This window comes from Lasioglossum baleicum, chromosome 1 (assembly GCF_051020765.1).
Source record: "Lasioglossum baleicum chromosome 1, iyLasBale1, whole genome shotgun sequence".
Taxonomy (NCBI): domain Eukaryota; kingdom Metazoa; phylum Arthropoda; class Insecta; order Hymenoptera; family Halictidae; genus Lasioglossum; species Lasioglossum baleicum.
In genome coordinates this window covers 18,324,287-18,342,076 of record NC_134929.1, presented here as the reverse complement: position 1 = coordinate 18,342,076, position 17,790 = coordinate 18,324,287, and the positions used below count along the sequence as shown (strand labels likewise).

At 40.2% G+C, this 17,790-nt stretch overlaps 1 protein-coding gene across 1 annotated transcript in view; it reads right to left on the bottom strand.

Annotated features, from left to right (window-relative positions):
- LOC143208601 (RNA binding protein fox-1 homolog 2) overlaps positions 1-17,790 on the bottom strand; it is a 214,967-nt gene that overhangs the window by 8,998 nt on the left and 188,179 nt on the right. The window contains exons 9-11 of the mRNA XM_076423128.1: positions 14,090-14,153; positions 13,390-13,416; positions 11,356-11,376 (exon numbers count right to left, since the gene is read on the bottom strand). Coding sequence (XP_076279243.1) covers positions 11,356-11,376; positions 13,390-13,416; positions 14,090-14,153 — 112 coding nt within the window. The remainder of the gene's footprint in view (positions 1-11,355; positions 11,377-13,389; positions 13,417-14,089; positions 14,154-17,790) is intronic.

Sequence of the window (17,790 nt, the reverse complement as noted above, 5' to 3'; positions counted from 1 at the left end):
GGGTAATAAGTCCCGTAGTGGTTGGCGAGGTCTCTGGGAAAACGTTAAATAATTTCCTCGCGAAGCCAAACAGCTGGCTCTCTCTCTCTCTCGAGTGAGACTCACTTGACCCAGATTCCCCTCGCGAAATATCTGGCCGAAATCGTGGCAGGAAGACGCGCGCGTCCCTCGTTTCCGAAATCAGTTGCACACGCGACCCAGAAACTCTCTTTCTCTCTCCCTCTCTCTCTGTTTTTCCACGATTTCTTTCCCGGTCACGCCACGCGCGCGCGATTCGCGTACCCAGAACAACAACTGTCGCGAAAACTTTCTGGCGCCGTCGGATCGGTGTTTTCGCGACGAACACGACCCTCCTCCGTTGCTCTCAACGACGTCGCGAATTATTATTGGCAGTTTCGCGCCGAAGACCAGCGTTCGCGAACATACAGGGTGGTCCAACAACCACGTCCACCTCGGGAATCTCCGTTATTTGTAATAATATGGAAGAATGGTACAAAATTTGCTTGCTATAGAGGGGGAAATATTGTGAGGGAAGCATTTTTTATGCGGGCGAAGGCATTTATGTATCGCGAATCGATGGAGTATCGAATTCTCCGTAGAATTGTTTCTACCTTCACGTTTTTTGGGTACAAACCTAATAGCTAGACTGCGAATCTTTATGCGTTTATAGAAAAATTCAGTAGATGAAATCCAAAATTGTTGGAAAATTTTAGAAATTGAAAATGTCAATATAAGATTTCTTCTCTATTAGAATCATTAAAGGAAGAAATAACGTTCAATTTGATTTCTATTACTTGCAATCTATCCAGACAATTTTTATTTTGCATAAAAATCCCCAGTCTAATAATTTATACATTATTTTGCAGGAAATTGCATAATTTCTCTTATCGAAAGTGAAAACATTTTTCCAGGGTAAAGATTAAATAAATTATAAGCGAATAAGCGAATGGTTAACGAGATTTTATCGAATTTTAATCGGTCTCCTCTTATAAATCGCACCTACTCGTTTTTCCCATAAAACCATAAAGTCCGCAGACTACAAAGTACTAATCAGAATAATGAATGTTTTTCCAAAAAAGAAAAGGAATACCTACTCGGAGAAACTTAGAAAGCAACCCGATACCGGAGCCGAAGAGCAAAGCGAAGTTGTAACATCAAATATTGACGAGGTAGAATTGTGGAATTAAATGTTAAATATCTATAAAAGCTGCGGACTGGTTCAAGGCGGATTAAATATTAAGAGCACTCGTTTTACACGTTCATCCTGAACTCGACTAGGACTATCGTGTCCATCCTACATTAGGTTCGGGCATAAATAACTACTTTACTCATCCCTCGCGAGTTCACTCTTCGCCAAGATAATTTATTACCCGCGCTGATCTCTCTGACGCTCTTGATTTATCGCTAACGAACTACAGATTTTCATTTATTTAGTTGTAGATCCGCGCGCGCCTCTTTTCCCGACAACTATTACATGTTCCTCTCGTTTTACTCGGGAAGCTGTTTATCAGAGACGTTTCCTACTGTTATTTGACGTGTCCACTGTCAATTAGGGGCACTAATTGATAAGTCAGTGGCCCACCAAAGTGTTCGTACACCCTTTAAAACAGAATAACTTTTTTATGATTGTACCAAATGACATGATGTTTTTGTAAGTAATTAGAAGCATTGGTTTACTAAATGAAAAGAACAAAAAAAATTTTACAAAAATTATAATTTACAAGGTTACATGCAAAAATAAAAATGGAATTTTTTAAAAACCTTTTTATTTGGGCCCTTAATGAAAATTTAGAATATATGTATGTTTTGTAGATATATGTTAGTTGTATACACACTGAAAATTTCGTCGAAATCGGTTGACGCAGGAAAAAACGACACGCATCGAAAGATGTACGATTCTGTGCATTTTAAGCAGAAACTGAAAGTCGTGTAAAACTACGGTTTTCGCCATTTTTAACCGCTTGTAGCTGGTGTGTATCTCAATCGATTTCAATGAAATTGTCAGCACGTGTATAACTAACATAGATCTACAAAACAAATATTTTAAATTTTCATTAAGGGCCCAAATAAAAGTTTTAAAAAATGCCTTTTTTATTTTTGCATGTAATCTTGTAAATTATAATTTTTGTACAATTTTCTTGCACATCATTTAGTTAACCAATGCTTCAAATTGCTTACAAAACATATATAATATTTTCAATTTTCACTAAGGGCCCAAATAAAAAAGTTTTAATAAATGCCTTTCTTATTTTTGCATGTAATCTTGTAAATTATAATTTTTGTACAATTTTTTTGCACATCATTTAGTTAACCAATGCTTCAAATTGCTTACAGAACATGTATAATATTTCAAATTTTCATTAAGGGCCCAAATAAAAAAGTTTTCAAAAATGCCTTTTTTATTTTTGCATATAACCTTGTCAATTATAATTTTTGGACAATTTTTCTTGCACATCATTTATTAAACCAATGCTTCTAATATTCTAATTGCTTACAAAACATCAGGACGTTTGGTACAATTATAAAAAAGTTATTCTGTTTTACAAGGCGTACGAACACGTTTGTGGGCCACTGTATTATAATAAAACTAGAATAACGTACGAATAAATAAAAGGGTACACGGTCAGCCACACACACATTTTTAGTGATCGGTACGCTCCGTGTTGAACTATGGAAAAAACTCCGAGTTTAGCAGCATTCTGCGTCGAGGGATGTTTGCCGATAATCCACAAGCCGCGAGGAAATTAAATGAACCCTTGAAGTTGAACAAACTTTAACAGCAATTTTCATTGGTATAAACAATTTTGCGGCAAATTGCTTCTACAAACATTCACCGATCCAGAGGTGTAGATTTACCCCTCGGACGGACGACCATTACTTTTTATACACCCTGTACACGGCTGGTCCGAATATTTTCTCGGAATCCGACTTTTCTCCCTTGTAGAATCTATAAGTTTCTCCCGACGTTCCTGGATCCGACGATCACGATTCGCGAAGGGCTACGTGATCCTAGGAAGTGCATTTCCTCCTGGCATTCGCTGCATGCAACCCCCGCGTGCAAGGGGTTGGATATTTATGCAGCATCTCCGACGCAAGGGCCAGATATAAATATTAAACACCTGACATTCATCGGTGTCCACGACGAGATTCCATCTCTGCATCCGCGTGTCGAAATTTTCAGAAATTCTTCAATTTTTTATTGTTTTATTCATTACGTTAAGGATCTTTCAATTCTTGTGCTTTATTTTTCCGGTATGAAATGTTTTAAAATGCAATTCACTTGTTTCGGTTACCGAGTGATATCGTTCGTAATAGCTTATTGATGTACAAGTAGCACTGTGGTACAGTTTTGAACAAATTATTTCATTTAATATGTTCGCGACCAGCTTTGTTGTTCATTATTAAAATGTTATATTAAATGCAACGCACGTCCGCAATGAAATATTGAAATAATTTAGCACAACAGTGGCATGGAGCCTGTGAATATCATGCTGTGTACTATGACTTTACATAACATAATTAATTCGACTATGTTTAAGTGAATTGCATAATGTTGTGGACGTTACATATCTGTGCCGGTGGATGCCTCTCTTGAGGTCCAAAAGAACGAATAAATTTCAATACTTTCAATTTTAGAAAGCCTGGTAATAACTCTGTTAAAAATCCACTTTTTTTCGCGCGAACACCGCTTGGAAACCGTAAAAGGAGTATTTTTTCTCGTCTCCCTCATAAATTAACGATACAACGCGTGTTCCACAATTGTTCGAGCCACTAATGTAAAAATCCCGGACATTTTTCACCTGGAAAACCGCGAGACTGCTTTTATTTCGCCTCGGTGAATTCTGCGACTTTTCAGAAATTCGTTTCAACAAACCCAGGATATATTATATAAAGAAACTCTCGCGAGCGCTTTGCGCATTGTTAAAATATTTTTCCGTTTAAAATCACGCAGCCAAGGGTGGACTCACTCTCCCGTTTATTTTCCGAGGCTTTGCGGAAACTGTGCGTTCGCGATCGCCACCCCTTTTCCACCTGAATTCGACATCTCCATCCCCGTTGGACGTTTCCGGACGTTTTCTCGTCGTGATGAAACCGCAACGCGGATTCCGTGTTCACAGGTCAGATGTTACGTTAACGATCAACCCTTGACGGTGGCGAATCGTCGACGGCTTGAAAAATGTTGCCTCGATAATTGCGACGCGTTTTTTTTCTGCAACGGAATACGGCAGTCGACTCTTAATTGCTTGGAAGCTCGCGGAATCGACCAATTAATGGCTAGTTTATTTCAACGCTGATGCTAAACGCAGCTGGCACGTGCTCGGAGAAATAACATGATTTAATTATATAAACAAAATTCATTTAGCCACTCCGCGATTTTTATTATAATGCACTGGTTGATAGAAATAACACACCAACGTTTCTACTTCGCGGAGGAATATCGAAACGCGAGTTCAGTAGGATATTTATGTTACACAGGTATTCGGAGGCGGGCGCTTTAATATTGTTCTTGTAAATTGAACGCAAATATTTGAATATCCATCCCATGTACTCGATATTTTCCCTGTTCAATGTTGTTTTCTTTTAATCGCGCGATATTATCGTGAAGGGATGCCTGACTATCTTCCAGCTATTTTCCTTTCAGATTGAAACTTCAGTTAGTCGTGCTCCTACACTTTGTAGTTCTGTACTAGATACCATAATTGCTGTCTGACATTGTTATTCCACGTCTCGGAGTCTAAAGAGAGGGCTGAGAAATTGGGTTCGACTCGGGTTAATACCATTTTCGTGTTAACTTTAGGTGAGCGTGGCTCCGGGTACATGTAACGATTATAATTATGTAACGCGGCTTGTTATTCTGGCTTCACAATATTACGAAGTGTTGCGAGCGAATTAATTAATGTTGTACCGTAAGAGTGAACCCAAGAGTGAAGCAAGTGCGAACGATTGAATTAAATGAAAACGATTCAATTAAAAGAGACGGTGTTCGCGTTACAACCCAATACACGCACCTCTTTCCAACGCGTTTCCAATTACTTTGAATTTTTTTTTAGTTTCCAGCGATGTCTACGTAAATTCCACGAATTAAAATCGTCTAATTTATTTCTAGGATCGTAACACGCCGACTTTTATGGAATTTTTGTATAATATAGAGAATTCAAAAAAATATTTGACACGTATTTTCTACAGCTGCCGACATTCATGTTAAGGGAGTGAAAATAGGCCTCAAAGTTGGGGTGGAAAAATCCATTTTAATTAATATCTTCGGAACTATTAGGTCTTTGAAGAAGTGTGATATATTTTCGTTTTTCTTTCATATACTTGTTTGCTGTCTATGCGGCGTAGTTTCTATTCCACGTCCTTCTTCATAATACGTAACGCTATTTTATAATTGTACTCCAATTGCAATTACGAAGCAATTATATATGAAGTTCTGAATTATAAATTATTAGGTTGTTGCAATTGAAATGACCGTTTTTCACATTTGAAACATCCCGCCTTTGTAGTTTAGTTTTTCCACGACAGATGGGGTTGAAGTTGTACAATTTGAAAAGTATATATCTCGTACATGAATTTGCGTTTATAAGATTATTAATATTGTATAATACACATGATTCAAAATCGATTTTCGTTCGCCATGGAGAGAAAAAGGAAATTCGTATAATTTACTTGTACGAGTTCAAACTTGGACATACTGCGTCTGAAGCAGCGAAAAACATAAATGCCGCTTTCGGTGAAGGTATAGCAAGTGATCGGACCATAAGGCGGAGATACAAATCTGGAAAATGAGCCTCTTGGTCATAAGCCAGCAGCTATTAAAGATTTAGATTTAAAACAGATAGTTGAACGTGAAACGATAATTGCTGATGAATACTGTTAGCAAATTGATATAATGGACGAAAAACTGCGTGTTCAACAGTCGGCATTAGTCAATAGACGTGGTGTAATATTGCTTCACGATAATGCTCGGCCACATATTGCGAAAGAAACAGTAAAAAAAATTAGCAGAGTTGAAGTGTGAAGTTCTTCCTCACCCTCATTATTCGCCTGACCTGTCACCTACTGGTTACCTTTTTTTCAAGCACCTAGATGGCTTTTTGAATGGAAAGAATATTCAAAGAAGAACGTGCTGTAAAAACGGCATTTGATGAATTGATTGCCTCACGTTTATTAGATTTCTACCAGAAAGGCATTGAGGCACTTGTATCACGATGGAAGAAGTGCATTGATGTCGATGGAAATTATTTCAATTAATGGAATATGCATAAAGCTTGTAAAATAAAAGTTTCTGTTAAAGATTCAAAACGGCCATTGCATTTGCCACAACCTAATACAATATGACTGAATTACAATGTAATTCAATTACTTTGTAATTATAATTCCTGGAGTAATTCAATTGTAATTCTGCACAGCTTTGATCCAGAGCATTCCTCGCGGAACAACCGAAGAGACCTTAATTCCAGCGATCGAGAGAATGTTAGGGAGACTGCAACGCTGATTACAAGAAAAGTCCCGGTCCAGAGAGAGAGAGAGATCGTTAACGGACGTCGAAGATGAACAGCGAAATACTCCCGGAATGAAGCTGTCGGACACGCGAAATGACGCGACGTTGATTTATGAAGGGTTTACAGGTCGGGAGCGGTCGACTGTGCACCCTGTAAGGTCGTAAATCCTTCGGAGAGCAGGAAGATCCCCTAAGGGGGGGTCCGGTTCCAAGACACGGGACGGAAGGGGCCGAATCGCTACATCGCGGCGCACTGGCGGAAATTAACCGCGAAAATTCCGCGGTCGCGATTCGACGCACGTGCCGACCCCGGAAATTTACGAGGCGCGAGTGCACCCCCGTCAGAAACCGCGTTCAACCCCCGTTCCATGGTTCGCGTCGCTCCAAACCGACAGCGAAATTTCTGAACGCGTTTTGCGAATCGCCGACTATATCGAGAGAATTCTTGGAAACTACTGGGCGGATTTTTTCAAGATTTTGCACACGTGTTCGCCACGCATGTAAGCAACGTATACTTCTCTCTAATTGTACCATAATTCTTGTGTAAACCTCTTTTCCTCTTGCAAGGATTACTTCCGGAACGCGTCGCGCAGAAATTGTGTTGTATTTTGCCGCGAAAAAAAATTGAGAGCACAGCGCGAGCAGTGATCGTGCCAAGTTTCGTTTCAATAGCTCCGCTAGTTTCCTGGCAAGAAATTCTCAAAGAACAGCCACATTTTAGCTGGCAAACGCGAGAGGCCCCGTAAGGGCTGCTGCGCGTATTCCAGTTGCAATTTCATCCTTTTAAATAAAAATAGCGAAACGCGAACATCTCAAAGTAGTTAATTATAAATCTGGAGCATCTCCGCTGTGATTACCCTCGTCTAAATTCTACAATATCCCTTTTCTGAAGCAGCTTGAAAATTTGTCTTACTTTTTAATTAAAATATTCGCAGCCCAAGGTGAGCACTTAATTATCCGGGTCTAACCCTTTTCGGAAGCAGCTTGAAAGAATCGGTAATCTTGCTTAGGTTAGTTCTAGGTTTCATAGCCTCGATCCGCTAATGATCCTAAGGAAGAGACATGCCTCCTATGTGTGCCTTTCTACTTCGAAAGGGTGAAGCTGTCGAGACTCTCGAATTCGTGTCGGCCATTTCAGCTAATTGTATCTATACATGTATACGTACACGACGCGTGAGATCAACAGAGGCTAAGGGTGGAAAGTTTCTAAGGTGGCGGGCCACGCGATAGTCGATGCTCGAAACAACCACAGCATCCGCAAACACCAAAAACCTTGCTAAGTTCATGCTCGGGACACAATTTAAACCGTTCGAATTCTCATTCTACCAAGCGACTACGGTTTGAACACGTTCGCTACAAACAATCGTCCGCTCGATCTCCCGAACTTCTATCCGGGACACACTGTATCTATCCTTTTAATCAGCCACCGAACAGGATAATAAGGGGATTCAGCCGAGGGCTTTCGCGTTCCACGAAACTTAAAACAAGACTTTGGTCTCATTGTCCATACTCCCGACTGTGAGGGAACACTTATTTTGTCGTGATTACGAAGTGACTGAGAAAAGCATTGACTTTAAGAACGAGCACAGGCAAAATATTTAAAAAGTTTTTACACAAAGTTAAAGGAACTCGGGGATGGGCGGAACCGAACGAACTTATTAATCAAACTAATGAAATAAAAGATCTGAAATCGATCAGCCGACCATCGACGGTCGGTTTTCCGAGCTTTTTCCAGCTGAATCGCCCGATCGTTGCGATGAAATTCATTCGACGAAGCCATTCCGTTACGAAAGGGGTTGTCCGAGGGTTGTTCGGGGACGGAGGGCGTGTCGTCGAACATTCGAGACCCGGAATTCCAGCAGTCACTACTTCCGCTAGGGTTTTCGTCACAAGCGAACGACAACCCTCGCGAGAACTAGACTTGGGGTTGATGAAGGGGGTGTTAGGGGGGTTGAAGCTGAGGACGGTCTCGATTAACTCGCTGGCAGAACTAATTCTGGGGGTGGTTGGAGAAAGAGAGTGAGAGAGAGATAGAGAGAGGGTGGTTGAATCTGTCTGGGGGTCTAGGTTGAATTCGCAGCAACTCTAAACTAACTAAAGAACACTTTCTAAAATACTCGGCCGGGTCTGCGCGGAGTGCTCACCAATTTCAATCTTTGTTTCGAGCTGGAAACTTTGGGGATCCTCGCGCTAATGGAGGGGACGTGGGGTGTTGGAACACGAAGAACTTCCGACGGTAGTAATCTTCATTCTCGCTCGCGTCGATGGAAAGTGAGACGCGGAGAACCCTCTTCATGTTATTATAATACACTCGACGATATTGTATATGTATATTCCCGCCTTCCTGCTTTCGCATCCGGCTCTCTCTCATTTCGCGAATGGAGGATATCGGTATTTAACCCCTTCGCTGTGTCGGAGAGCTCGGTTTGATACTCGATGCGATTTCTGACGCTGGAACCACCGCGAAAGCGAGAACATTCTGTTTCTCCGACAGTTTCGTACAGGAATAGGCGAAATGTAAGACAGTAGAATGTTTGAACATTAGACAAAAATTAAAGAGGAAAAGTTATACTGCTTTTTTGTTTTTTTTTTTAGAAATAAAGGTGACCTAAGCTATAGCATCTACAGGGTGGAACACCTAAGACAAGCCACCTGAATAACTTCTGGGTCATACCATGCCAAATCGATTAGTTTTTTGCGGACACATCGTCGATTTTGTTCTAAATGAAATATGTTGTAGTCCACGTGAAATTAGGGGGGGTTTAAGTCATTATTTTGCGGATTTCGAATTTTTTTTAGAAATAACAGTCCTTCAACATTTTCAAGTTCTGCCCATTTTGGCGAAAACGGGCCTCACTTACGAATTTTTATCTCAGGAACTGTTTGTCCGATTGAGCTACATTTTTTTGTGTTTTATTCGGAAAGGATTGGGCTATTACAAAATAATTTTTTCAACCTCGAAAATCAACTTTATAATGTCGAACAATTTAAACAAATTCCTTTTTTACGTTTTTTTTATGTCTTCAATTTATAGATATTAGTTTTTATACGAATTTTATATATCAATTTATATATCAAATTATATATAAAATTTAATAAATTTTATCAAATTATATATAAAATTTAATAAATTTTATCAAATTATATATAAAATTTAATAAATTTTATCAAATTATATATAAAATTTAATAAATTTTATCAAATTATATATAAAATTGAATAAATTTTATCAAATTATATATAAATTTTATCAAATTATATATAAAATTTAATAAATTTTATCAAATTATATATAAAATTTTATAAATTATATATAAATTTTTATAAATTATATCAAATTATATATAAAATTTTATTTCTGGCCCCTCATCGAAAAAAAACGTAAAAAAGGAATTTGTTTAAATTTTTCGACATTATAAAGTTGATTTTCGAGGTTGAAAAAATTATTTTGCAATAGTCCAATCCTTTCCGAATAAAACACAAAAAAATGTAGCTCAATCGGACAAACAGTTCCTGAGATAAAAATTCGTAAGTGAGGCCCGTTTTCGCAAAAATTGGCAACTTTGAAGGACTGCCATTTCTAAAAAAATTCGTAACCGGCAAAATGATGACTTAAACCCTCTCTAATTTCCCATAGACTATAACATATTTCAATTAAAACAAAATCGACGATGGTGCCTGGAAAAAGTGATCGATTTGGCATGGAAAGACCCTTGTACATTTTTTGAGATAGGAAGAAACGTTTCGCACAAAAGTTGTTTGGTTTCGAGGGGTCCATTACGTGGCATACACAACTTTTTTTCAGCTGGAGGTGCTTAGGAGATTTTCCTGAAAAAATGTAGAAGTTATTCGGGTGGCTTGTCTTGAGTGACTTACCCTGTGTTGTACAATGTCAAAATTTCATTTATTCAAACGTCGTCAACATTTTTTCTATAAAGGCATTTTATCAGCTGTGGACTTCTTGTAGTTCCAGCATCAGCGAACTAACATTTGTTCAACTAGTTCCCATAGCGAGGTAAAATTTTGTACACATAGTGGACGGTGATCTACTAGCCTGCGATAACATTCGACTAACATGCTTGCAAAATTCATCATGCTGGGACAACTCAAAAACTATCGAATAAATATATACATATATATGTATACGACTCGTGACTGTGTGAGAAACATGAAAACCGAGGGAACGTCGGCTTGATGAACACATCGAACAGCGAAAGGGTTAATAACTATCCAAGACTCTACATTCCGTATTCGTGTGAATCTCGACACACAAATTTCGGAATTGTTCTCGTGCCTCTCGACGTGTAATAAAATCGTTCGATCAAAAAATCACAATTTTATGTCTACCAAAGCAAACAGATTCTCCCCCGGGCGAAACGGAAAGGTGAACACTCTCCAAACTGTATGATACTTTATAAACCAAACGCTACTGGGGGGTGTGGGGGTGTGTTGGCATGCAGATAAATTGTTCAATTAAGAAAAAGGAACGAGGTGACACTCGGGTGAAGAAAGGGAGAAAGTAATAAAAACAAAGAAAATTCTTCTCGCGTTCGCCGAGTCTAAGAATCGTGTTTCCTCGCACGAAGGGGATGAAATGGAGGGTGTAATTAAGAAGGGAAGTGGAGAAAGTGAGAATCGTTGTCTCTGACGATCGGTGAGCACTCCTGACCGGCGTCCAAACGAAAAAAACCAGTGGGAATGAAGGCTCGGGGATAAAAACTTGATGAAGAGAAGACAAACGGGGCGGACGGGTGGTGGGGTTGATATGTGAGAATAGAGAAATAAAAAACAAAGAAATAACAGACAAACAACGGGCGAAGAAATGTTCACGGGCGGACCCTTAAAATTCCTACCTCCAGGGCGGGCGCTTTAGCCTGAAACACAAACGGCAAACCTGAAAAGAAGTTCAGGGGGCGGGGGGCAGGGGGCGGAGGGTCGATTTTTCGCGCCGCGATTCGAGATATCGACAGTCGTTTCTGTCGTTTTGTGTTACCATAGGTTTGTCCTGGGACAAGATGGACGATGATCAATGAGGGGCGAGAGAAAGATGGAGAAATCAGGCGACAAAATGCAACAAGATGCCGCGCGTGACGCGACCGGTGCCGTTTTCGATTGTCAAGAGACGCTTTTCGTGTTACAAGAATTTTACAAAAATTATTTGGTGTCGCTTTTACCTTCTAAAGGTGTTTACTCGCTCTCTATTTTCAGCCGAGTGAAAGTGACACTTTAAGTGGTTCGAATTCAGGTCTTTCTGGGGCGAATTTATAGATTTTTTTAGCAAGACATCATCACCCGCTGGCGAGACAAAAAACGTCCCTTGGTAGAACAGTGCTGGGTTCGAGGATCAATTTATCGTGCTGTTTCTCTTTAACACGTTCAATCCCTTTCCAACAGGTTTACAGATTTAATTTTTCTGTTTGCAAAACAGCGGTGTCGATGCTTGATCAAAAAGATTGAACGTGCCAACGAAGACAGCCTAGAATTCAAGAAAGAGATCGCACGTGTCACGAGGTCGATCGAGCCGCGTTCCATTTGCGAACTGACACTCTCGCCGCTCTCCCTCTTCGGTGTACGCGAAAAGCAACGAACAGAAAAAGAGAAAAAAAAAATTCGCGCGTGTCTATTAAACCGTCGGGTAGCAAAGCCCGGGAATTCATGCGGCGGTGAACATTTTTTTTTTCGTTCCGCCGTCAGGATTTTCGTAACGCCATCGCGTCGCCGTGTACGTTTCGACGTCGACGAAGAGGGGTGGAGGGACAGTGAGAGGGGGGCACACGTAGTTCGCAAAATGAACGCGTTGCGCGAAATTAATTTTCATTCCGCTCGGCGGATGCTAGCGCGAGAGCTACGGGAACGACCTGTCGGGGCAAGCTCGAAAATGATAGCTGTCGTTGCCCGTTTCCTGCGACTGTATTTTTCCGATTTTTCCTGCCGCGCTCCCCTAACCCCGAGCTTTTATCGGGACTGTCTCACTTAACTTTTGTCACCTGAAATATTTTATTGTTCGCGTTCCGCTGTGCCGTGCCGACGCGACACAATGTTATTCCTGCTCGCTCTGAGCTATTTGCTCTCGAGGAAGTGTTCCGGTCGAATACAGGATGGTCCAAGAATCGTCTGAGGGCGTCAAAGGTTCGCCGAATTACTCTGGCTGAGGCGGACATGTTCGGTGGAAGTTTATCTTGCGAACTGGCGTTGAGAAAATAATGGTCTTTGCCCTGAACGCTGCTGTAGCAGGTCATTGTGTGATAAATGGTAACAGGAAGTAAGTTCCTTGGTGAACAAGTCAATCTCTTACTACTTTACAAAAATTTTAGAAACGCTCGAAAAGTTAAAAATTCATTAATAAAAATCACTCGTAAAAGTATTCCTGTCTTATCCCTCGTCCCAGGCAATCATTCGCCACTTCAAGAAACAAAGGAATATCATTGGACCATCCTGTACACACTCCTAGAAATTTCTCCCGAATAAATTCTCCGCGAATAAAGCATTAGAATGGGTGTCCGGAAGAAGGGCCTATGTCAGGTATTTAAATTTAGATAGGCTCTTCTCTCATTGGGGAAAGAGTGAAAACTGTAAAACTTTATTATGGTTTATTCTATTAAATGCTGAAGCAAAATAATCGCGTTCCTATAAAATTTAAGACACTTCTTCGAGACAGCCATCCGTTGTAAATTTCGAAGCTATTGGCAGACGGAAAAATACGCAGAAACGGGACAACTCAAGAATAAAGATAGATAGAGAGTGAGCGAGAGAGAGGCAGCCGGAAAAAATGGGCGAGAGCGCCGATAGATGAAAGACCGCGGAGAACGAGATAGGAACGGCGTAATTGTTATCGGTTTCATTGCGTTTCCACGTGTGTGCAAGCCTGGCAAAACGTGTCAACTAACGTCAGCTGTTGCTTGAGGCCATTCCAGCTAAACGGGTCCGGAACAGTTGCAGACTTTAGTCAATATTTCTGTGCCTTCTTTCCTCTCTGTTCTAGTTTGCTTCTTTTACTTTTTATCTTTACTTTTCTTTTATCTTTCGTCTGTTAAAACGTCCTACGCGCTCTGTTCCCGTCGATTGGCGAGTGTCTCGATTCGCGGGTATCGATCCCGAGCCTTTTACCGTGCAACAATGAACTCTCTGTTTCGAGTATCTTCATCGCGTTTCCTGGAGGACCGTTTCCGGTCTGCGATTCGATGGAAACCGGGCTTCCATTATCTTCCCGAGAATAAAATTTTAGTTTTCTCGGACGAGCACCGATCGAGAATCGTGAACGTTGTCTCGACAAATTCGATCACGTTGTTGTTTCCGGAAGTTCGATACTGTAGTCGTTTGGTTTTTCTGACACGGAGCTCCAGGATACTCGAGGCGGAAAATTCTTGTCGCAATTTTCTTTAACGAGATCGAGACCCGGCTCGTTGGCCAATTAATTATACCGATAATCTATCGGCGGCGCCTAAAAGGTGATCGATTAACGCCGACGTGACGATTAGGCCCTGGAGCGCGCGTTGCTCGATTTAATTAAAAACTCATTCGTCGCCGGCGGAAACAGAGCGCGGGCGACAATTTCCGTCGGTAAATCGGCGGGAACGTTTCTCTCACCTGCAGCCTGTAGTTGGGATCCTGTGTCGCTGCGTGCGCTGCTAGGAATGGGTCGTAATAAACACTGCAAAAGAAAAATCGCAAGTTAGTCTCGTGGGAAAAATTCTCCAAGTGCCTTGCAACCGGTTGCGTTATTAATTGCCTTCGGCTTCCTCGTTTCCATTCCTTCCTCCCCTCGGGCATTCAAGTTCTTCACACCTCGATTCTACCTCGTGATTTCATTTGTTATTATTGGACTGCGGGTCTTTACGCAAAATAAAAAAATGTTTGTATTTATTGCAAGACAGAGGACCAAATAGAAATGTCTTTCTCCTTTCAATTGTCTTGTTAAGCTGAAGTTAATACACAGTTTTGTCACAAATGCATAGAATCCGCAGTCTAATTCGTTAATAGACTGCGGATGTTTATACGAAATGAAAATTTTATAAATATAAGGTACCAGAATGTCTTGCACTTAACAATTTCAATGTCGCATAAAGATTTGCAGTCTCGTATGAATGATTAATAAAAGTTAAGCCCGAATATACAGGTGGTCCTACGAAATATTATCATATTTCGATGTAGAATAAGAATATGAAATAAAAAATGTGGGCTTCCATTTGAGAAAATGAAGTTGCCCTTCATCTGACCCTTAAAGGGCCATTATGGAAAAACCCTGTACATAGCACCATTAAATGTGCCCTTTCATATGAAAAATATTTTATATAACACATTTTTTCATATTCCTGCTGGTTTCCGTAATAATTGACTGTCTCAAGATAAATGGACCACCCTGTACTTTGATAGAATATACATTTGCAACTCTTTTGCACCACACGTGCAGCGTTTTTCTCCCCGACAACAGATTACTCGGAGAAGAATCGAATCGATTCCTCGGGGACTTGAATGCCCAGCGTTACAAACGTCGATCGAGCTTACACTCTTATTTCCGGCAGCCATGTTTGCCCAATAATTTGACTGGAATTGGAAGCTCGATCAACGGAAAGGGAGTACGTTTCCCATTTTTCCGCGGAATTGGAAGCCGGGCAACGATCGAATCCAGATTTCGGCCATCGTGAAAGTCGGGGAACTCGTAGCTGTATTTGCGACGGAGCTTTCGATCTTCGACTTCCGCAGTCTTACGTTCCCCCGTTTCGACGATGATCGAAACCCGATTTCAGTTTCTACGATCAACAATACGGCGTCGAAGGGCTCCCCCGAGCCATTCTCTACCTCCGGGGAATATTGTTCCCTCGAATCAGCGAATATTCGCTCCATTACGACCAAAGTATCGCGTTGGTCTGCGCGGATACGGACTCGGAGAAATTTATTCTTCAATTGTTTCGACCCGAGCCTTTACGATTTTTCTTGGAAATTCTGGAAACACCGTCGTGGAAACATTTTAGTTTCAGTGGTTTTAATATTATTCTTATCCCGTCGATTGAAACGAACATGAACTTCTGTTCTAAAAGAATGCAATAACTTCGTAAAGGAGAATCGTTCGAATAAATCGCATTCTTTGAAAGATTTGAAAGAATTAGGAGAGCAAGGTTTTTTTCTCGAAGATGTAACAAATTGAAAATTGGCAAATTTTTCTACTCAATGGAATAGAAACGAGTTTAGAGGTCTACCGGCTCTATCGGACGGAAGATCAAACTTTCTCGTCCATCATAGTCATCCGTCGTTAACTCGATTCGCCGCTCGTTATCAGCGTTTTCCAGCAAAGTCAACAAAAATTCATAAATCACGGCGTGTGGGATCCTCCATCTGAAAGCGCGTCATAGCAATCGGCGAACCACGATCGACGATTCTGTATGGGGAATGCACGAGCCGAACCTGTCACATGTCATTGACCCGTGAATCATGCTGCCGGCAACGCTATTCTTCCATTCATGAATAATTAAACATGTTATCCTAACGCAACACTGACAAACCCACTTTATCTCTTTCAAAGTCGCCTATTTAATTCGTATCTCGGCGTATACAATTTTATTTCAAATGATACACATCATATTTTCAGATATTTCACTTGCAAAACGTTCAGACATTTGCAAAGAAGTGAATGAATAAAAAGAAGAAGAGTGACGTTTTGCCGGCAGAATTTCATATCGAAATCCGCGCGATTCTAACCCTAACGAACCGAGTCCCTCGGATTCGCCATTCTTCGTGGTTCACCGGTCGCGAAATTGCGATTTCAGGAAGAGGATAGCGATCCTCGGTAGTTGGAAGAGGGTCGGGATCGCGATTGGGACTTGCAATTACGTTTGTTCTCTCTGGGAAAGCGGGGGAAAAGAGGGTGCTCGTGCGAGTTCAGATGCACAAAGGTTCGGATGCACTAGAATCGGTGCATGCGGGTGCAGTGGTTTCGACAGGCGCGCTCTAACGAGCCGAGGCACGTGCATCGCGTGGGTTACTTGACGCGTGCTGGGTTTCGATGACGCCCGATGATTCTCGAGCCACTCCGCCACCGGCAAATTGTCCGAATTTTTCACGACAGACCCGGCCAACCCGAAACCGACTATCCCGCACAGTGCACGGACTGCGAATTTCTCCGTGCGAATTAACCAACCTTCGTTTTGTTTGGTGCAAACAAATAAGAAAGGTTAGTGACTCAATTAAATAGCAGGAGAGACCACACTGATGGAGTCGTCGATTTTAATGAAACTTTTTCTGGTAAATGTAGAACAAAAATAAGCTGACCCGTACCGGAGCGTTTTTGACAATACTCATTTAATAATGAGTATAATGACTTAATTATAAAAAATATACATTTTAATATAATGAATATCAATTGATATAAATATAATTAGACTTCAAGATAAGTCTAATGACTACGGATCTTTATGCAAAATAAAAATTGTCTGCGTTGATTGCAAGAACGGTTTCATTGATTAGAACTTTTACTGTAGATCGTAATTTCGTATGCGTACAGTGGGTGTACAAAGTATTCGTATACTTTTTTGAAACAGAATAACTTTTTTATAATTGTACCAAACGTCCAGATTTTTTATAATCAATTAGAAGCATTGGTTCACGAAATGATTTTCCAAAAATTATAATTTACAAGGTTACATGCAAAAATAAAAAAGGCATTTTTTAAAACTTTTTTATTTGGGCCCTTAATGAAAATTTAAAATATATGTTTTGTAGATATATGTTAGAAAAAATGTTTGAAAAAACGACACGCATCGGAAGATGTACGATTCTGTGGATTTTAAGCAGAAACTGATCAAAAGTCGTGTACAACTACGATTTTTACCATTTTTAGACATTAAAAATGGAACATTAGGCTTGTAGCTCGTGTGCATGTTAATCGATTTCGATGAAATTTTCAGTATTTGTATAACTAACATAGATCTACAAAACGTATATTATAAATTTTATTTTTATTATTTTAAATTAATATTTTAAATTGATTATAAAAAATCAGGTCGTTTGGTACAATTATAAAAAAGTTAATAGTTTTTAAAAGGTGTACGAATACTTTGTACACCCACTATATATTTTCTCCAACAGGTGTACATTAATAAAACCAAAATAGAATTTTATTTCGTGGTTATAGGAGATGATTGACATACACTTTTATTAGAATCTGATCAGAATCTTCATCACCAGTCAGACGCGATATTGTAAGGCAAGGGGTTAATGATTTGAATAGAGAAGAAATCATATCTTGACATGCTGATTTTTTAAAATTCTTCAACAAGTTTGAACTCCATCTT